This window comes from Aulonocara stuartgranti (assembly GCF_965226115.1).
Source record: "Aulonocara stuartgranti genome assembly, chromosome: 22".
Taxonomy (NCBI): Eukaryota; Metazoa; Chordata; class Actinopteri; order Cichliformes; family Cichlidae; genus Aulonocara; species Aulonocara stuartgranti.
The window spans coordinates 28,649,379-28,671,102 of record NC_138957.1 but is presented as its reverse complement, the minus strand read 5'-3'; the positions used below and the strand labels follow the sequence as shown (position 1 = coordinate 28,671,102).

Here is a 21,724-nt window from a genome sequence, read left to right as displayed (position 1 = left end):
TAATCAACTAGTTGTACAACTGCATTATTGGACATTACAGGCTTTTTCTTGCAATTGCATTACAGCCTTTTATTCCCTACAGTGTCTCAAATATGACATTGCTTCCTGCGAAATATATGTTATTGTTTTCTGTAATAAATATCAGAAAATTACAATTACAGACCACTGTGTTTTAAACTCTTAAAATCTTGCATATTGTCCGTTTTTTAAATTCTAGTAAATATTCTGTACACTGTTGATGTCCTGATAGCTGCAACTAATCTGATGGCCACTAGAGACTCCCATGGAGTGAATGTTTTAACTGTAGTACATAAGCAACCTGTCTCTGAATCTTTTTTTGATTGTTTCACTGTTTGATTCTTTTGTTTTGTAATTATTATTATGACAAAAATGTTCTTCTTAAATTTGACTGTTAACAGTTTTCAGAGATTCTGAATGTTTGCAAACAAAATTACTATTAGTAGATAAACAATCATAAAAAACAACTTCTGGATTCCGCATTAAATTCCTCCTTCGATGCAATATGATTACTTTCTAACAAACATATGATTAAACAAAATCGTAACTCAATGTTTGTATATTTCTTGTTTTAATCATACTGTGTGATTCCGTACTATTCATGGTTCTTAGTTGTTTTCTGCTTATGTTATATTTATAGTTTCTAGTCTAGTGCCTTCCCTTGTTTCACTAAACTAAACGTGGAACACAGGGAAGGCACTCATGTCCTGAATGTTTCCAACACATTGATAGCATGGTTGCTTTGCTCCTGTGTCTTTTTAGGTCCCTTCCAGCTTTTTATTTTGTTATTACCCTCTTGTCTGGTCTGTCTTTCATGGGCACACTTTCTTCTCATCGGAAACATCATTCGCCCACATCAATTTCTCCAACTGCTCCAAATATGACTCAAAATTCCTTCCTTCGATTCATTATATTCGACAACACGACCCACAGTGTTTTTTCTTATGTTTGAACAGTCCCTCAACAGCCTCTTTAACACTGAAATTTTTTTAAAATCCTGGTCGCTAGTTGTGAAATTCTTGAATACTGGAGGGCAACAATTCACTCTATTACAAAAACGATATGTCCAAATGAACAGAATCAACCTTTTTGGGACCCCGATAAGAAGTGAGCCACCTTTTTTAGTAAAGACAACCCAGGGTTAATCCTCAAGTTATCTTGATAGTAGTAGTAGAGGCCTCTAAGATGAAAGAACAGAGATTGCTTTACTTTGTAATTTGTCAAGGAAGACACCAATTGCCTTGCTTGTCCTGACTGTCCTGTCACTAATATATAGTGAATAAATGTCCTAGTCATCAGAACTTTGATTTAAATCAGATTATATAATATAATGGCTGCCATGGCATCAAAATATGCAGCTCAGTATTGACAATCCTTGTTTTTATCCCACCTGTGGATTAATAATAATGCTAACTGGTGTCATGGTAGACACGTGAACGCGCTTTTCTCACATGACGTTACCCAGCATTCTGCGGGCGAGCTCACAGAGATCGTCAGAAGATCAAGGAAGAAGATGCGGGAAGGTGAGTGAAGGCATTTACTACACAACGAGGTCACATAACCGCCCACATAACATAACATCTGTCGTGTTAGGCTCATCTGCACAGTGTTATCCAGCTAAACAAACGTTAGCGACGTTTTAGGTGGTTGTATCTGTTTGTAAACGGTGGCATTTGGCAGTATTGGAGGAGGACGCGCTTACAGTCCCGAAACTTCGCGTTATGGGCGAAGTTGTCACCGGTAGCAAACTGTTGCTCGTTGTTAGCTTCGACAGTGGGCGCGTTTTCAGCGTTTAAGATATCCGGTTTGCTGTTTAAAACGCGGAATGATACAGACTGTAAATGTGAAACCAATGTCCGGGAAGACAAGTGATAGTGATAGCGGACAGAGCAGCCTGCTACCGCTGTTGCTGACAAGTGTTTGCTACTGTTAGCTGTTTAGTTTGAAAGGGGTTGCCATGTGACAAGCCAGGCTTTTTGTTTTGATAAATAAAGAGATTTAGCAGGGAAGCAAGTTTGCTCACGTCGAAAGAGGCGTGGACTCATCGTTAAACAGATGTCACCAAGCTGCCATGAATGATCATTTAGTTTAGTTTTGGTTATGTAACTTCGAAACTGAAACACGGAATCACTGTAATATTATCACAAAACCGGACCATTGCAGGTGGAACAGTGAGTCACGTTTCACATCTGGCCAGCGGCAGAGTGAAATTATAATTTAGGGTGTTGTTTCGGTCTAAGTGTTGATTGCGTTGTCCATTGATATTCGTTTACATTTTAAACTCCAGTTGTTAAAATGTAAACAAAACGGACTCATTTAGTAATGAGCAGTAATAATCCTACCTTTAGACAACATAAACTAGTAGCAAGTATTAAAATATATGTATATGTAAAAGATAAAGTAGTTGCAGTTTCATATGTGAGGAGCCATGGATGGTGAGCCACAAGCACCACCCTTTTGTGAGGTAGTTTTTGTTGTTTTTCCACAGACAAACATAGATAGATGGCCCTGTGCTGAGGATAAGTAGGCTAACATGAAAGCAGCTTCATTCAAGTTTGTGAAGGAAGGGGAAAAGGGATCTGCAGCATATGAAAGGCAGTGGTTGCCAAATAATATCAAGAGCTGCAGCTAAATAGTGTCTAAAAGCACAAAATAAGATTAATCGTCTGATCAGACTTCTGAAAAGCTCAACAGGAGAAAAAAAGAAAATGCAAAGAAGTGCAAGTGATCTCTTTTTGTAGGGTTTTCGAAGAACTTACACAGATCTTCGAAGTATAGCCATAAGGAATAAACTTTCCTGATGATGTTCCCAAGAACTGAGGTTTATTTGGGGTTGGGGTCCTAGTTACCACTGGTGTTTCTAAGAAACAGTGGAGCTGAATGATTCTTTGAAATTTCACTTTGACCTTTACATTGGGAACAGTCTCAGAAAAGGGAAGTGAACAGAGTTTTTGTTATCTGTAGGCCTGCAGCGAATCAGCAAGTATGTTATTGATCCAGACTAACCAACTAGGCTAAAACTAAAATTTACACTCAGATATAAAGCCAAATTTGGGAACTGTTTTATGTCCAAAGCCTTTTAAACAAAGACAATTTAAACCTTTAATCCCATTCTTCAATAACGAGTCATGTTGCTTAACTGTGCAGCACCTTGCATGGTGCTTTATAAACATTGCACATTGTAGTCCAGACAGTGAAGAAGAAAAACACTAAATTAATGTTAAATATGATATAAAAACATGTTACTGCAAACATGTTAATGGGTTGTTAAAAACATGACAAATTACCACCTGAAAAATGAATAAACCCTGACTAAAAAGGGTGATTTTGTGCCGTGTTTTTTGCACGCTGTTTGAAAATTCATGGCAACCGCTTCAATGAAAGTTCAAATCTAAAATAACAAAAAGATAAGTCATCCATCCTTTTTCTTCTGCTTATCTGAAGTTGGGTCATGGGGACAGCAACCTAAGCAGGGAAGCCGAGAATTCTCTCTCCCCACCCACCTCCTCCAGCTTATCAAGGGAAACGTCGAGGTGTTCCCAGGCCAGCCGCTGCATACATCGGTTGGACCAGCTTACCCAGAAGGCCTCAGCTGACTCCTTTCGATGTATGACTAGACTCCTCTGCATACATGATACGTTTATCTGCGATCTAATTTTTTCACCTGTAAAAGAACTAGCAATAATAGCGTTAACAACAAATCAGTCCGAGGTTAACAGATTTAATGTCATTTCTCATCATATGCATCTGGTAGTAGATGGTTGCATGACATTGGGACACAACTATTTACTGGCATCGTGTATCAATTAATGTATAAAACAATTAGATTAAATGACTATTACATCTGGTACCGACTAGTGACAGTAGCAACGGTTAGTCAACTATTTGGCTAGTCACACACAGTAGTTAACTAACTACTTAAACATCTAAAAATAAAGGCAAACCAGTAAAGTTTTGCATGGGCCACTGACCTGGCACTGTAAGGCTGGGCACTGAATTATTATTAACATCAATTATTAACATTATCAGCATCTACACCATCAGAACTTTTTCTGCACCATGAAATTTTACATCAAACCGCAGGTTAAGCCTCAGTTCTGAGAATGCTGATGTACTCGCTTTTCTTCATTGCACATGCTCATTTATAGGCTTGCAAACTCACTTATTCACTACCACATGTAAACACACAGACAACACACACCAAATCTACTTCATCCTGAAGATATAATAATGTCAGAACTCTTATTTTTCCATCTGTTAATGTAAGTATGTATACCTATTTTTATCTAATATCACCATACTTCAGATTATTTAATTTTGCATTTAAGAAAATATTTTCTTAAGAAATATGTTTTTGATATGGCACGCAAATACAGCAGTAAGGTTTTTTTTTGACAAATGTGGATTGCAGTGAAACTAATAAAAATATTGCAATGTCAAAAATCAGCAGTTCATTTTACTCTGTTGAATATTTATTATTGCTCAATTAGCGATAGAATAGCTGATTACTATAATCTATAGCTGCAGCCCTTTCCTCTGTGCGAGCTTGTTTCTAACTGCTGTTTAGTGGGCTTTGCAGGCAGATGTGCATCACACTGCAGCCCTTATAGCATTAAAATATTGTGAGAAGCCTAAAGGTCATCTCTCTAAGGCACGGAGTGCTGCCCAGAAATGGAAAAACACAATCGACCATGTGTCAAAACTGCGACAAAGCTTTCAGTGTTTATGAGCATCTCCACATTTGGCACGGTGTCCCGATTTCACTCTTCGCTGCAGGCTCTGCGCTCTGACAGCTGCTGCTGACATGAAAGATTTTACTTTTCTTTTTTTAGTAAAGCCACACCACACACACTGGTCCATTGTCTCCATGATCATTTCCACAATGGCTTTTAATGTAGCACGACGATGCATGTTAAACTGTGACTGCTCTTTTTATTAATCATCATATGCAATATGATCTTTAGTGGGTGAATGTCCTCTCCTGTGTTGTGTGATATTTAGGAACGCATTAATTCAACTTTTTCCAGTTTTAATTCAATATAGGGTGCCAATTAGACACCAGTGTTGAATTAAAAAACTATTCCTCACTGTGGGAAGAGACTGGGAAGAATTCTTTATGTGTAAAGAAACATCTAGTTTGACTTTCCTTTAATTGATCAGAGTCTGCTGATTCTGGAGTGCAGGATAGCAGTTTCTATTCCTGCTTTATGACACATGACTGTTAAATTGAAATAATCCTAATAAAAAATTAAAAGCATTCCAACAAGTGCTACAGCAAACATAACGGGTGAACAGATGGGCCCATAGATCAGCTCTTTACCACTGACAGCCGATCCAGCTTTTGTTAGTCGGGATTGAATGGGTATCAGATCCAAATCGAATTGGTGCATCCATGGTGGACAATCCCACGACACTTTGGGTAACCCTGTGTATGTAGTTTGTTTCCTTTTTTAGTTGGAAGTTTGTTTTTTGTTTCATGTTTTGCAAAGTTCTGTGTTGGAGGTTGTTGAACTCCAAGCCTCAAGGTCTGGTGTCCTGCAGGTTTTAGATTTCACCCTGCGTCAACACACCTGAATCAAATGATTAGTTCATTACCAGATCTCTGGAGGACTTCATAACGTGTTGTGAACGTAATTTAGCCATTTAAATCGGCTGTATTGGATCAAGGACACATTTAAAACCTGGAGGACACCGGACCTTGAGCCCTGGAGTTCCCCGACCCACAGCTAAATCATCAAATGTAAGACATCATGCAATGTGTCGTTGTCAGGGAAGGTAAATAGTGTTGTTACAGCAAAGATGTTGCAACGTGACATTGTTATATTACTTAAACATTTTTTTCAAGATTAATTGCTGACAATATGATGCAGCACAGACCCAATGGCCAGTACACTACTGGATACCTTCCCAGTTATATTATAATAAAGGGCGTGAATTCATTTCATTTTCATTTGGAGATGCACCATCTTTGCCATTACAGAAGTCTTCCACAGATTTGTTTATTATTTTGTGACTGCCACGTTTTCTCCTTATCTTTATTGCTCTTTATTGCATAACAGTCAGCTGCTCTCATGAGGTCAGTTGAACTTCAACCCTTGAACAGATAATACAGTGTAATCACTGGCAATGAGATCACTGCGATCTTTGGGCTTCCCCTAAGTCTTTTATTTAGATGTATAAAGCGCACATCAGAGGTTTGCTGTATCGACACAGAGAGCTTCAAATGAATGACAAGTTTCACTCGGCGGTCTCTTCTTCTTTCTCTCTCTTTCCTTCACAGCCCCAGAAATGGATTACGAGGTTGTGTTTGCAACCTTGGAGAAAGTGTGCCAAGACAACATCTCTGTTTTTTGTGGGCCTTCTCGTTTGCCACACGACACTGCTGTTGAGCGTCTGGTCACTTGTGTGAAACAGATTCAGGAACATGGTCGAGCCCTGGAGCCTGTAGTAACCAGCTTCACCGCCGTCTATCACCATTATGACTTTGATGCACAAACACCCGGGAATGGCTACCGCACGCTGGTCAAGGTATGACGGTGGCTGGACCGTGTGTGTTATGTGACTAACAGTGTGTTTGGTTTTTCACATCTTTGGTTTAAATCATTAGAAAAAAATCTGTTTATTAGATTGTAGGTTATTGCATTTTAACAACAACAACATTTTAATATTTGTATTTCTGCAAATATTAGAAGTGTGGGGTTCACATGATTCAAGTACAGATTCACTCATTTTTATTGATCTATTTATCCATTTTCTTCTGCTTATCGAGTTCAGGATAATGGGAGGGTTGGACCTTATTGTTTTTGCTGAGTTAACATATTTTTCCATTTAGGTTTTTCATTTGAGTTTTTTTTTTTTTCAAGTTTATAGAAATTCAGCAACAATATAAAAATATCAATTCAGTTCAGGAGATCTTTTTTATGTGTAAACCTTAAATTTAAAAAAAATCTGTTGATATCTTGAGTTATACAGACACTCCTAAAGCATGAGAAATAGTAGACATTGTGCATAGGAATAAAACAAATTAACAATTAACAAACAAACTAAGTAATGCAAAAGTCTGTAGAAGACTGACAAAATATGATATCAGTCTGATTAATTGTCTGCAGTGAGTTAACCCTTTAAGACCTACCATAGAACCAAGTCCGCCAGAGCTTACTTTATATTTTTACATGCTGTGGAGCCATTTTAGGGAATATTTCAAGTTGCTATACATCAATACAACTGTTATAGCCCAAATTTTAATAATATGTATGCATTAAGTCCATAGTAACTACATAAATTGCAAAAAAGTGCAATAAACTACAAAATAATTGAAAATCGTTTTTGTTTTTTTTACATATATTTCTACTTCGAGAAATTTAAGAGGCTTATCCCTCAAAACTTTAAATACAAAAAAGTTGCAAAAAAATAGTTTACAACAACAGGAAATTTATTTTGAGTGTCTTCATAATTTTATTTTTGAGATACACCAATTTTTATTTACTGCAGAAGAAACTAAAATAAATCCTATAATGCAAATTTGCAAAGAAAACAGCATGTGCATCAAAATAAACGATTTAAAGCAGTTCAATTTGAGTTCTAGGCATCCCAGAAACTATTCAGAAAAGCATGAAGTCTAACATGACTTTTAAAAACACCAGTATAGGCTTATAAGGCCTATAAATAAAAAAACTAAATTTTCTGTGAAAATGACGTCACTTCCGGTTACGGGCAGGTAATGGCGGACATGCGATAGTTCGCGCTGACGTCAATGTAGGAAGTGTTATTAACAGCTGATTGGATCGGCAAAGCCTGTTTCTGGAATATTATGTTTTTGTTCCTGCAAGCGCTTTTTATGCAATTTTTGCAAAGCTTTATGTGGAAGGAAAACGTGACCTAGGACAAGCTGATGGCATAAGATGTAAGTACAACTCCTCCGGTTTTATATGCAAAAAAATTATTGCGCTAGCTTACGCGGTTCCAGTTCTACAGGGTTTTAAAAATAGTTACGCAAAACAGAGCGTGCCCGCTCCAACCGGCTTTAAAGGGTTAAAGTACAAACTCTGCAAATTGGAAAACAACCACAAAATTCTTTAATGGTTTAAAAATGGTTGACTTCCTGTGTGGTTTAAGGTTTGGTGGTTACACTACTGTGAAATGTAGTTCTTCCTTAAGTTTATATAGTAGGTACCAAGATTGAACCAAGATTAAAACAATCTTAAATTTTCATAGGTTTTGGAGCACATCATAAATGTTATAATAATCACTACAGATATAAAAAGCCCATCATCTCAGTGTGTGATTGGGCTGCATGAGAGCCTTTTTTAAAATTAACTATATTTCATGAAAAGCCATAATAAACATGTGCATTTCATGTATGCCTTCCAACCTCTCATCCTGTTGTTTCTTTCAGGTCTTGGAGGCTTGCCTTTTGCACATCATCCACAAAGCCCGTTACATTGCCTCCAGTTACAGCAACCCCTTCTTCAGGGTTGACCACAACACGTCTGAGATGGAGGCGTACTGCAGCGCCCTTTGCCAGCTCCGAGCTCTTCTCCATCTCGCCCAGCAGCTGATCAACGACAACGACTGCGGCCAGCTGTACTCCCTGCAGGACAAGGACCTGAGCCGCAGCTTTGTGCAGGAGTACTCCTCCATGCACAAAGCGTGTTTCTACGGCCGCTGTCTGGGCTTTCAGGTCAGCTAACAGTGGAGACATATTTGTAATCAACTTTATTGTTTTATTATATATATTTTTTTTTTGTTGGTTTGATTTGTCAATTCTGCCACCTGCAGCCCTGCAGTAGGTTTTAGACTTTTCCCCTAATAAAAACATGACAAGGATTTTAACTGCGATTTAATTTCTGGCAGCTTAAATTACATTTATTTTTATTATTTAGAAATAAAAGCAAAGGCTTCACAGACTATCATTAAGTACTGTAATATAGGCTCATTACGCTTACTATATGCAGATTAGGCAAGTTTACACTGGGCCCCATGAACTAAGGCCAAACCACCAGATGCTCCTGGGCCTGGTTCCAGGGCGAGCCCCTGGTAACCCTGTCCCAGGCAGGGTGAACCGATCCCTAGGTCTTTCACACAAGTCTCTTATGTTTTGTGGTGGTAATTAATACTTAAAAATAAGTAAGAGCCCTGTCTTTTGAATGTATTTATTAAATGCCCCTCTTATTTTGTTTCACAGTACTCCCCTTCCATTCGCCCGTTCCTGCAGACTGTTGTCATAAGTATGGTTTCATATGGAGAAACCTATGGTAAACAACAGTCAGGCTTAGGTGAGGTTTTTTTTATTTTATTTAGGATGTTGTCAAAAGTTACATTTCCTTCTTCTGAATGGGCATTTTTACCTTTAACTAGGGCTGCTCAATTAATCGAATTTTAATCACGATTACGATCTGGGCTTTCAACGATCATTAAAAATGACTGAGCCGATTATTAGCCCCTCCCTCATTTATCCGCGACACCTTAAAGGCCGTCTGTGAAAATATTGTCGGGCATAAACCAGTCCGTGGCGCAAAAAAGGTTGGAGACCGCTGATTAAGAGGACCCGAGGGAAGCTCGGAAAGCTAAGCAGAAGTTATTTGGAGAGGAGAGTGACTGCCGTTGGTTGAAAAGAGAGTTTAAAAAAAAAAAAACCTTCAGTGGTGTTGCACACTATTTTATATTATTTTTTTAAAGTTATTGTTAACCCTTTAAAGCCGGTCAGAGCTGCACGCTCCGTTTTGCGTAACTATTTTTAAATCCCTGTAGAATCTGAACCGTGTAAGCTAGCGCAATAATTTGTTTTGCATATGAAACCGGAGGAGTTGTACTTACATCTGATGCCATCAGCTTGTCCTCGGTCACGGTTTCGTTCCACATATAGCTTTGCAAAAATTGCATAAAAAGCGCTTGCAGGAACAAAAGCATAATATTCCAGAAACACGCTTTGCCGTTCCTATCAGCTGTTCGTAACACTTCCCACAGTGAAATGATGCACATGCTGTTTTCTTTGCAAATTTGCATCATAGGATTGTTTTTTGTTTTTCCTGCAGTATATAAAAATTGCTGTATCTCCAAAATAAAACTATGAAGACACTCAAAATAAATTTCCTGTGGTGGGAAACTATTTTTTTGCAACTTTATTGTATTTAAAGTTTTGAGGGATAAACCTCTTAAATTTCTCCAAGTAGAAATATATGTAAACAAAACAAAAACGATTTTCAATTTTTTTTGTAGTTTATTGCACTTTTTTGCAATTTATGTAATTACTATGGACTTAATGCATACATATTATTAAAATATGGGCTATAACAGTTGTATTGATGTATAGCAACTTGAAATGCTCCCACAAATGGCACTACAGCATGTAAAAAAAAAAATAATATAAGCTCTGGTGGACTTGGTTCTATGGTAGGTCTTAAAGGGTTAAATAAATATCGTCAAATAATCGTGATCTCAATTTCAGTGAAAATAATCGTGATTATCATTTTTGCCATAATCGAGCAGCCCTACCTTTAACCATCTTTAAAATAAGTATCTGTCCTCCTTTAGGAACAGCAGCCTTGTCTCTCCTCACATCAGGGAAGTATGTTATTGATCCAGAGCTCCGGGGCGCTGAGTTTGAGCGCATTACCCAGAATCTGGACATGCAGTTCTGGAAGTCCTTCTGGAACCTCACAGAGTCCGGCCTATTAACAGTAGGCAGAATCACAGACTCCTTCTTTTGCTTGTCTTTTACCTAAAGTTATCTTCAGCATTTGAAATTTCTTCCATTTCTTACTCTTTTCAGGGCTTCAACAGAATAGCCTCCAAACAAGTGCAAGTAAACTTCACCATGACCGTGCCTCCAGTCACTCTACGCCTTCCTCTGGCCTCCGACCCCAGGCTCTCTGTCACCGTGTCACCTCCAATAGCTCACTGGGGCCCCGGGCCAGTCCACATGCGTCTGATCTCCTATGAACTCCGAGAAGGACAGGTTAAGGTCAACAACTCGTAGAGTAGAAGAAGAAGAAAAAATACATTTTATGTAGAGAAGGCATTTAAAAGACTATAATATGTAAATACAGTTGTTGACACGACTGACCAATATGGTGAGGATCAGACTTTTTACAGAATAAGCGCAGTAAATAAATTCTGTATTTTTTGTATTATGTGTTTTTGAGATTGGATAAAACTAGTAGAGCTATTTTAGTAACCAGTAAAATTTGCTTATGGATGGGAAATGAAAAATGAGCACAGGGGAAATATTCAAGGTTTTCATTAGAGAGCTGCAAAAATGTGGTTGTACACATGCTGAAAGATGACTTCTGTTAAAAGACTTGATTGCTTTGTTTACTTTATTTTATGATCTCATCCTTTCACTTTACAGGACAGTGAAGAGCTTCTAGTTTTGTCCCGTGCTAAGCCTCCCCCCATCTCCACCCATCTGCCCTGGGTACAGAAACAGCCTCGCTCCCCCTGGCTGCTCATCCACTTCCATGGAGGGGGCTTTGTGGCCCAGACTTCGAAGTCTCACGAGGTACAAAACAGAAGACAGACTTTTTTCTTTTTTATCTGTCATAGCTGTTCTGATTAATTCTACTCAAATTCCAATGATAATAATAGTAACAGGTAGCATTAGATCTTGCATTCCTGTGAAAATAAATTAATCGCATGCCTTTTAACCCACTCGTGTTGCAGAACTATCTTCGCAGCTGGTCGAAGGAGCTGAATGTCCCGGTCCTCTCCGTCGACTACTCTCTGTCACCTGAAGCACCCTTTCCCAGAGCTCTAGAGGAATGTTTTTACGCCTACTGCTGGGCACTGAATAACTGTCACCTGCTGGGTCAGTGTGTGTTATCTTACTGTAAAGCTAAACTCATTGTAATTCATGGACCACATGTTGCCTAATTTGATTTAAAGTGGGGCAAACCAGTAAAACCAGTCCATAATGACCTATTTTTTTCAAATTTCGTCTTTCTTATAAGTTTTTCTGAGAATTTTTGAAACTGTTCATGAACCCCAAAGCCAAGAAAGCCATAAAATCATCCTTTACCCCACTCTCTACTTTTTATACTTTAGGAATTTTCTCTTGTTTAATTTTTTCTCATGAGAGATTAATTTAAAAACAGATGATAAATAGTCTGAGATATCTTAAGTTAAAAAAAGTACACAACAGTACACCACACATAAATGACTGCATTTACTGCAAGTAGTAGATTGAGCACTAGATTGACAAAATCATGGCAGGAAGTATTTTTACAGTTTAAAAATATCACAACAGCACATCTGAATCTGCAGCCATGGCCCCAAAGAATTATTGTGGGAATTATTTTTGTTTTTATTGTCAGGCTCCACTGCAGAGCGAGTTTGTCTGGCAGGCGACAGTGCTGGAGGGAATCTCTGCATCACCGTGTCCATGAAGGCCATATCCACCGGCATCCGAATCCCTGATGGCATTATGGCCGCCTACCCCGCCACTTTGCTCACCACCGATGCTTCACCCTCCCGCCTGCTCACTCTCATTGACCCGCTGTTGCCTCTAGGTGTACTCACCAAGTGCATTAATGCTTATGCAGGTATGTGTGTGTGCAGGGCGTGTGTGCCTGCATGGAGATCAGGTGTGTTGTTTTACAGATCATTTAACACAAGTACATCCAGGTGCCACCTGACAAGAACACGGAATATTAAGAGGATTTATGTATAAACCGTCAAATGCGGGAGGAAAAACTTACGATTTGTCTGCCCTGTCAAACTTCTAATTAAGCATGTACTAAAAACAAAATCCGTGCCTACCTTCGATTTAATCTTCATTGCACCGCCTAGATGTCTTCCTGTTGTCAGCCACGCATAACTGCCAAAGCAAAAACTGGAAGGTTTCAGTCATGTGACCTGTTGTTCACTTGTTGTTAATTACCAAAAACAAAGACATGTATTTATCACCATCATTCTAATAATATAAGTGTTTCATGCTTTGTCTGAGTGGACCTGTACTATATGTGGTTCTGCTTTTGCTGTCATACCACAACCATTTTTAAACCGGGAAATAATGACATAATTTCAACAATGGCCGCCCCTCCCTGAGCCTCATTCTGCCAGAGGTTTCTTCCTGTTAAAAGGGAGTTTTTCCTTTCCAGTGTCGCCAAAGCGCTTGCTCATAGGGGACATCTGATTGTTGGGTTTTCGCTGTTTTCTCTGTATTATTGTTGGGGTTTAGCCTACAAAAACAATGTAAAGCGCCTTGAGGTAACTGTTGCTGTAATATGGCACTATATAAAGAGAACTGAGTTGAGCTGAGTCTGCTGGCAGACTGGGTATAATTTGGTATATTTAATGAAGCCATGCAAACATTTTCCTTAATATCTGTAAATATATTTACAAGTTACATCCTCATGTAAGTTGTAGCCGTCATAGATTCAGGATATACCTACTTAATAAACAACCTTAAGCTCTGTTAAAAACTGGAACCAAACAATTTTACACTTAATCCAAGTGTCACAATCTAAAGCCAAAAGCACATTTTTTTTCTATAAGCATCAATATCATGGGATATACTAGCAGCCCTGCACCAATTTAATGTCTGTGATGCAGAGTAACAAAAACCAGCACTGGTACTCTGGAAGTTTGATCTGCTTTCTGATCATTTCCAGATAATTAACTTTTAAAAAGATCATTTTGGCTCAAATTTGAAGGCTTGTATAGGCAAATTAGTCAGCCGGCGTAGAGACGAATCACAGAATCTATTATTAAAAACGTACAGAGCAGATTACATCCTGGCTGTCTCAATGCATTTTAGAGCTGAATGTCAATGTGACGGTTGATACACACAAAGGAGCCGCAGCAGACGTGATGAAGCCTGCTCGTCAGTTATGAGCAGCAGAGATCTGGGTGTGTTTATTAGCGCTCTGGAATGTAACTGCTGTAAAACAGTCTGAAAATAACGCATTATTTTTATGATTCACCGCTTTGTTTTTACTGACACTGCTCCCTCTCTTTATTTATTTTTTGGCTCACTCCACCACTGCCTCTCATTCTCTGACTTCATTACTGGCGTAATAAGCCAAAAGATAAAGCCAGCACAGCCTCACCAATCCATTAATGCTCATATTTCACATATCTTACATTTGTTTTGCTGTTCTTCATCTGGTTTCTTTTAGGTTCCTGAGTTGTTGTTTTTTTAACGATGGCACTTGTTGCGTTTGTCTTCTTGCACCCAGCTGCACCCAAGAAGTGTTTCAGGGTCAAAAAAAGACTGAGTGTTGTAATCCCCCAAGACTCTATTGGTATACAGACAATAGTACATCTAGATTTAAATCAAGGTGAAAATGAGAAGACTTACTGGAATAAAGTCTCAAAGTTGTAGTTGGGTAGTAGTTGTGATACAACTGTTCACGATCATCAGTTATATTTGAGACTGAAGCAGAAGGTCTCTGTCAAAGATAATCCAAGAGTTATTCAATAGATGTTCGGTGGATTTAATACCAAGTGCTTCTGAAGCTGTTTTTTCAGTTGTTTTTCTCAAGTACAACTTACTAACTGCTGAAAAGACTTTGAAATACAACCCTCTTATAACCATACAGTGCTCTGTATAGTTACACAGTCAAACCCTCTATCTACCTTTCATCCATGGCCACTTTAAAATCACTAATAGCATGTTTTTGGACTGTGGGATTGAGCTGGATACAGAAAGCCTCTGTTCATATGTGACAAATTCTTCTCATGTATAAGCAATAGAACACCCTCTTTTTAAAGTACCTTAAAAAGTACTTGTAAAACTCTTAGGTATTGGGCATATCTGCTGATTTGTAGTTCAGTGGATATTCTCTAATAATTCACAAGTGTGTGCCAGACTCGTGTGTGGGTTTTTTGTTTTTGTTGTTTGTTTTACTTTATGGTTGCTGTTTCCTCTGCTGACTAAACGTTGGTATCCTCTCAGGTATAGACTACCAGACGGTGCAGCCTGCAATGGGGAGCAGCACTCTGAGGCTCCTGAGTAGAGACACGGCCATGCTGCTCAGTGATCTCACTCAGGGTGCCTCTAACTGGATCCAGTCCTTTCTGGACCCAAGGCGGACTTCAGGTCGCTCGCTCTCCCGCTTGTCTTCACAGAGACAGACTGAAACCCACATGTCCAACCAAGCTTCCGTACCCAACTCTGGAGCTCAGCTTTGTTACCCACAAGGCTTTGAGCCTCTGCGCTCTGAGTCTCTTGCTATGGTTAACCCAACATCCTGTCCAGTTATAAAGAATCCATTTGTGTCACCCCTGCTGGCTCCCAACAGCATGCTGAAAGGCCTGCCACCTGTGCACATAGTGGTAAGAAAGGAGATGGAAAGAGTTCATGTTTAGATTAGGATTTGGGCAACTTTTGGAATTTCTAGCCATAAAACTCGATTTGTTGTCACACAATAGACACCTCTGTCTTTTTCTTTAGTTGATCAGTTTTGCCCATGGGCTTCACACTCATAGACATCCAGTATACATGGGTGTATACATATATTCGCCCATGTATACTAAAGGCTGCCCAAAGTATATTTGAAACTAATGTTTTTCTTTACTTAATTATCACTCTAACCAGTGGATAACAACAATCCCCACACTTTTATTTTGAAGTTCAGTCACTGCTTACTAGCGGTGGCCTTCTTGACTGGTTCTCCATGCATGGGGTTAGATCGATGAGCGGGTCTGTTGCCTCTTTTCCACTAGTGCCTTCTCTGCTCGCCTTGACTCAACTTGAGAAAAGTCCTGTGATGTCATCTGTGTCTGACACAAACAACAAGTGACAATGGAGGACATCGAGACGATATGGTATACAGTGGCTTGCAGAAGTATTTGGCCCCCTTGAACTTTGTCACATTACAGCAATTTTATTGGAATTCCACTTGAAAGACCAACACAAAGTGGTGCACACGTGAGAAGTGGAACGAAAATCATACATGATTCCAAACATTTTTTACAAATAAATAACTGCAAAGTTGGGTGTGCGTAATTAATCAGCCCCCCTGAGTCAATACTTTGTAGAACCACCTTTTGCTGCAATTACAGCTGCCAGTCTTTTAGGGTTTGTCTCTACCAGCTTTGCACATTTAGAGACTGAAATCCTTGCCCATTCTTCTTTGCAAAACGGCTCCAGCTCAGTCAGATTAGATGGACCACATGGCTTGTGGCAAACTGAAAACAGGACTTCTTATGGTTTTCTGTTAACAATGGCTTTCTTCTTGCCACTCTTCCATAAAGGCCAACTTTGTGCAGTGCATGACTAATAGTTGTCCTATGGACAGAATCCCCCACCTGAGCTGTAGATCTCTGCAGCTCGTCCAGAGTCACCATGGGCCTCTTGGCTGCATTTCTGATCAGCGCTCTCCTTGTTCGGCCTGTGAGTTTAGGTGGACGGCCTTGTCTTGGTAGGTTTACAGTTGTGCCATACTCCTTCCATTTCTGAATGATTGCTTGAACAGTGCTCCGTGGGATGTTCAAGGCTTGGGAAATCTTTTTGTAGCCTAAACCTGCTTTAAATTTCTCAATAACTTTATCCCTGACCTGTCTGGTGTGTTCTTTGGACTTCATGGTGTTGTCGCTCCCAATATTCTCTTAGACAACCTCTGAGGCCGTCACAGAGCAGCTGTATTTGTACTGACATTAGATCACACACAGGTGCACATTTAGTCATTAGCACTCATCAGGCATGTCTATGGGCAACTGACTGCACTCATACCAAAGGGGGCTGAATAATTACGCACACCCCACTTTGCAGTTATTTATTTGTAAAAACAAAAATGTTTGGAATCATGTATGATTTTCGTTCCACTTCTCACGTGTGCACCACTTTGTGTTGGTCTTTCACGTGGAATTCCAATAAAATTGATTCATGTTTGTGGCTGTAATGTGACAAAATGTGGGAAAGTTCAAGGGGGCCGAATACTTTTGCAAGCCACTGTACCTACTGCTCTGTGTATTGCTTTTTGTCTTACGTATGAGCCACATTGTTCGTTTTTATTCTGGTCTTCGAAATGCTGGTTTTGTTTTTTTGTGAAGGAGTTGCTCTCATGACTCATTGAGTGATGCCATTGATTGGACAATCAGTGGCATGCAGTCCATTGACGTCACCTTTTCAGATCAACTTCGCTCATTTGAAATCCCGGTTGAGCAGGTACTTAAAAAGTACCTGTTACCAAGTACTATCACTTATTGGAAAACCCTAAAAACTGAGTTGAGCCGAACTGAGTAGGTACCACTGGAAAAGGGCTATTGTGTTAGTCTTTTGACAGACTGTCTATTGTGTACCCTGTCTCTGTCCTATGACAGTTGGGATGAGCCCCAGATCTCTCGCCTGAACAGAAAAAAATAGGTGGAATAGAAAAACATTGATTATGACTCCAGCAGAAAGACATAACAAGAGAGTGTTTCTAAAGCAACTTTATTGCTGTGGCTGGCTCAAAAGGCTGCAGAACAGGGAGGCACATGGAACACATTTAGATACATTTAGAAAGGGTAAAAGAAAAGTTTTGTGAGAGGAACGAGGAGAAAATTTGACCACAGGCAGAGGTCCAATCACATGTGCTTCGAGATTGTCATTTGAGACAATATGTAGCACTCACAGATCATTGGTAGCTGAGTCACACAGTGGCTCAACGGGACAGATGCTCTAGAAAATGTACTAGATACAAAAGGCACTTTTAACATTTAGCTTACTTGATTTCTCCTCATAAAGTCCAGTGTGAGTTGAACTGCAGTCTATTACTCACAGCAGAATTTGAATTGACTCTTCCTCCCACGCAGGCCTCTGCTCTCGATGCCCTGCTGGACGACTCTGTGATGTTTGCCAAGAAGCTTCGAGACATGGGCCAACCTGTGAGTCTGACAGTGGCGAAGGACCTCCCACATGGCTTCCTCAGCCTGTACCAGCTCTCCAAGGAGACGGATGTGGCTGCAGAAGTCTGCGTAGCACGAATAAGGGAGGTTTTTGAGCAAGAAAACCCACCGCACGATCTTGTGGAAGAGACTTAATTAAACATGTGTTAAGAGTGCCAACTTATCGGGATGACTGATCCAATATTCTTGGGACTTCTAAATAAAGAAAAAAAGAGAGAGAAAGATCTGACAGAAAAGTGAAAAAGAAACAAATGAGGAGGAATTACAAGCACAAAGTGGAGGAAGCTTTGTCGTTCTGCACTTTAACCCCGCACAGCGTTTTCTGTAGGTAGTCGCGTTCAAGAGAACCACTGAAAACTTCTTACAACCAGCTTTAATAGGATCCTAATAATAATAATAACGACAAAAAACATAGTTATGAAGTATTTTTCTACCAGGATTTACATGTTTACAATCTGTTGAACATTCAGAGTATCACAGACTGACAGAAATTTTACTCAGAAAATCACAATAACCAGCTCTTGTAGTAATTTATCACCTGATGGAAGATTTCTGAAGTCAGTAAGCTGCTGTGCCTAAAATTCAAAGCTGTCTAAACATATACGATCTATGTTAGAAACACTTTATTTCACAATGCCTACGTCAAACTGACCGGTGTTAATGGTTTACTTGTATAGGAATCACCTTCCAGATGCACAGTAGTAGTATTATTATTATTATTATTATTATCATTATTATTGTTATTATCATTATTATTATTATTATCATTATTATTGTTATTATCATTATTATTGTTATTTGGATAAGGTGTGTCATCTGTTTTGGGTTGTTGGGTTTTTTGTTGTTTCTTTTTTTTACAGTTTGTTACATGTTTACTTACCATTAAAAAGGCCATCACCTTGTATTTACCAGCAGTATCTGGTACCAGCGTGAAAGTAACTTTATAAGGTGTAAATTAACTGTTTTATCATGTTGTTATTCTTTCACAACTGTTGAATAAAACTACACTCTGAAGTTTTTGCATTTGCATTTTTTTTAATGAGGTGCATGGTGATAACTCAGATTAGTGAATCTGAGCATTACCTGTCCTTCTTCAATGTTAGGTGTCACAGATGTTGACAGGAAGTAAACTTGCTTTTGATTAGTTTAAATTCAATGTTTATGTTGGTGGCAGTAAATGGTGAAATAAACGCTTTAGTTTTTAACACACTGATGGCTTTTCTCGTTTTCAAATTTTCAAGTGTGTGCAACTGTAGGATCACAGCCTTCATACGGATTGCTCTGTTGCCAGTCATTTCCTTCATTCTTGCAGTTTTTTCTCCCCTTTATCTGTCTGCGTCCTCTAATCGGACTCTGTCAGCTAAATAGCTGCGCTCAGCTTTAATGTTAAGATAAAAATGTTTGTCTGCTACAAGTGCAGACCTCAGTCCATTTCCTGGCTTATGTCACTCAACAGCAGCTGGCAATACTCTGAAGGAAACCTCGATCAATGATGGCAGAGTCATCAGTGCTATAAATAAGTCAAAACTGATTTAAACACAACCATCTAGCTCTATTAGAAAAGGAATTTGTGTGTCCACTCTTTCTACGTTTGCCTCGTTGTCCTTGAGTGAGGGCGTTGATGTGTCACATCAATTACAAAAATGTCCACGAGAAGTTTATAATTCCTGTTCCCATTGAAAGCCTCACATGGCGATACAGTTCCACCATCAGCAGCAACGTCACTGGGATCAAACCTGTTGAGCCAGCTCTTAGAGTTTAATAAGCATCTAGGATACCATTGTCACCAAGAGCACCAGTAAGTCTGAGGAACAGGAGTCAGCAGTCACTGTGTGATTCAAACACATCTTGGATATGCCTGTGTCTTTATCTATCTGGGTCAACGTTTCCAGTCTTTAAAAAGAAAAACAATATTATACCTGAGTTATTGTCCATCAAGAAAACAATAAGACCTTTCAGTATTAACATTTAATATGTGGTCTTTGTACTGTTTTCTGTGTTCTCTAGTGTTACTGTTTTACATAAGCTTGCATGGCAGGTTTTACTGACAACAAAAGTGAAACACATTCTGAACCCAGAGGTCACAGTGTGCATCACCTTAGCTTATCAGAATAACCTGTGAATCTGAGGGAATGTAACATGGCTCTCACATCCTCATAATTTTTTTACATTTAAGTTTTTATTGATTTTGCAAGTTTTTTGAAAACATATACGGTACTTAAACCTGTATAAGAGCAGGGGGGGGAGAAACCAAGAAAACTGCTGGTGTGCATCCCTCCTTAAAAGGAGGAAAGAGAAGCTAACTTACAGTAGGTTCTGAAAGAAGAAACACAGAAACGGGCAACTAAAAATGACAGTAAAGTAACATATTGGCTGGTAGTCACAGTTAATAATCCTTTAGATTATGGTATTATGGTCGTGATTTCCTGTGTGCTTCAGATAGCTCCAAAAGTAGTCCCAAATTTTATCTTTGTCTCCTCGCCTCCTTAACATAAATCCCATTTTCTACCAAAATTCCCATCCATTTTATGTTTGGAATTGGTGCATTTAAATCTTTCTGCCACAAAGTTTTAATATTCGAACACCCACTTCTATTATCGTTTACCAACTTATAAAAGCATTATGCTGTGTGGCGCTCCCGAGGAATATTTATAAAATTTAGAACAAGATTTCCATGTCCCCTTCTGAACTTGGACATCACACAATATCTAATTTGCAAATATCTCCAAAGACGTTCCTTCCCTTCCAATTTGTATGTTTGGACAAGATCTATATAGGACATAAATTCCCCATCTTTAAATGAGTCACTAATAACCTTTATGCCATGAGACTGCCACAATTTCCAAAACACCATTTTCTCCCCCCTATACGAACAGCTGGATTGTTCCAAAGCGATGAGTAAAACTGCACATGAGGTGATATTTTAAGAATTCTATATTCAGCCATACCTGGCTAGAGTGAAGCAAAATTGCGTTTGTTGAAGTGCGGCTTTGAGACAGCATACATTTTGGGTCATAATGGGTATAAATCTCAGACTCTATACTCAGCCATTCCTGTCCAGCTTGATTTTTTTTCCCCAGTAATTAACCAATTTTGCCACCTCGAATGAGATTGAATATAGTCTTGGATCGGGTAAACTTAAGCCGCCCTTCTCTCTAGGGCCATATAATTTACTTAGCTTGATTCTTGCCCTTTTCCCATCCCACAGAAACTGCTTAATTAAGTTTTCATTCTGTTTGAAGAAAACAGGCAGTATCACATTTGGTAACATGATACGTAGTTGAATTGGGGAGCTATAATCATTTTTACAATATTTATTTTGCCCCACAATGAGATTTTTAATTTGCTCCACTTTTTTGCTCCCAGACGCCTTAACACTCACTCACATCCTGGGCCATCTGACCTTGGGAAATCACATGATAGGGTGGGGCCAGGTTTCACAATGAGCTCACCCGAAACCCTGGCTGATTGGGAACCACACCCGCTTTCACACCTTGGCTCATGTGATTAGGTAGAGGATCATCAGGGGGTTCTTTGTCCCTCTTTGGGGGGAAACTCCCACTGGGTTTAAATCTGGGACTCCCCACCATTGACCCTTAGAACTGAAGAAGCTTCTTGGATGAGAGGTGAAACATCTTCAAACACCTCGAAGAAGTCCAGACGCTTTTCTTTCCAAGCTCCTTAGACGTTTTTATTTTTAGTAGGACTGGGTCAAAATTGAGTTGGGGTAGGTCCTCCATATCTTGGCTTAGCCTAATCCCGAGATACTTCATCCCTCTAGGTACCCATCCTCAAATTAACCCTCTATTATAGACACTCTCTGGGATGTAGGTTAGATTTTTTTTAGCAAGAATGTAGCTGTTGCTCCCTCAGT

At 39.2% G+C, this 21,724-nt stretch overlaps 1 protein-coding gene across 3 annotated transcripts; it reads left to right on the top strand.

Annotated features, from left to right (window-relative positions):
* Positions 1–1,435: 1,435 nt before the first annotated feature.
* On the top strand, positions 1,436–18,864 carry lipea (lipase, hormone-sensitive a). Of its 3 annotated transcripts, none has more exons than XM_082520607.1 (11): positions 1,436–1,541; positions 6,299–6,546; positions 8,414–8,698; positions 9,203–9,293; positions 10,552–10,697; positions 10,790–10,975; positions 11,369–11,518; positions 11,680–11,824; positions 12,330–12,557; positions 14,915–15,294; positions 17,758–18,864. In XM_082520607.1, exons 1-11 carry the CDS (start codon positions 1,532–1,534, stop codon positions 17,983–17,985), a joined length of 2,097 nt encoding a protein of 698 aa, XP_082376733.1. In that variant the 5' UTR covers positions 1,436–1,531; the 3' UTR covers positions 17,986–18,864. The 3 variants fall into 3 exon arrangements, with proteins under 3 accessions (XP_082376733.1, XP_082376735.1, XP_082376734.1); XM_082520609.1 differs by lacking the exon at positions 1,436–1,541 and adding an exon at positions 3,463–3,625; XM_082520608.1 differs by lacking the exon at positions 1,436–1,541 and adding an exon at positions 5,657–5,758.
* The last annotated feature ends 2,860 nt before the right edge of the window (positions 18,865–21,724 follow it).

Bases quoted from the DNA above. Each gene is read 5' to 3' on its own strand.
- lipea (XM_082520607.1), top strand. The intron at 6,547-8,413 runs GTATGACGGTGG...TGTTTCTTTCAG, and splicing joins GCTACCGCACGCTGGTCAAG to GTCTTGGAGGCTTGCCTTTT. The intron at 9,294-10,551 runs GTGAGGTTTTTT...GTCCTCCTTTAG, and splicing joins TAAACAACAGTCAGGCTTAG to GAACAGCAGCCTTGTCTCTC.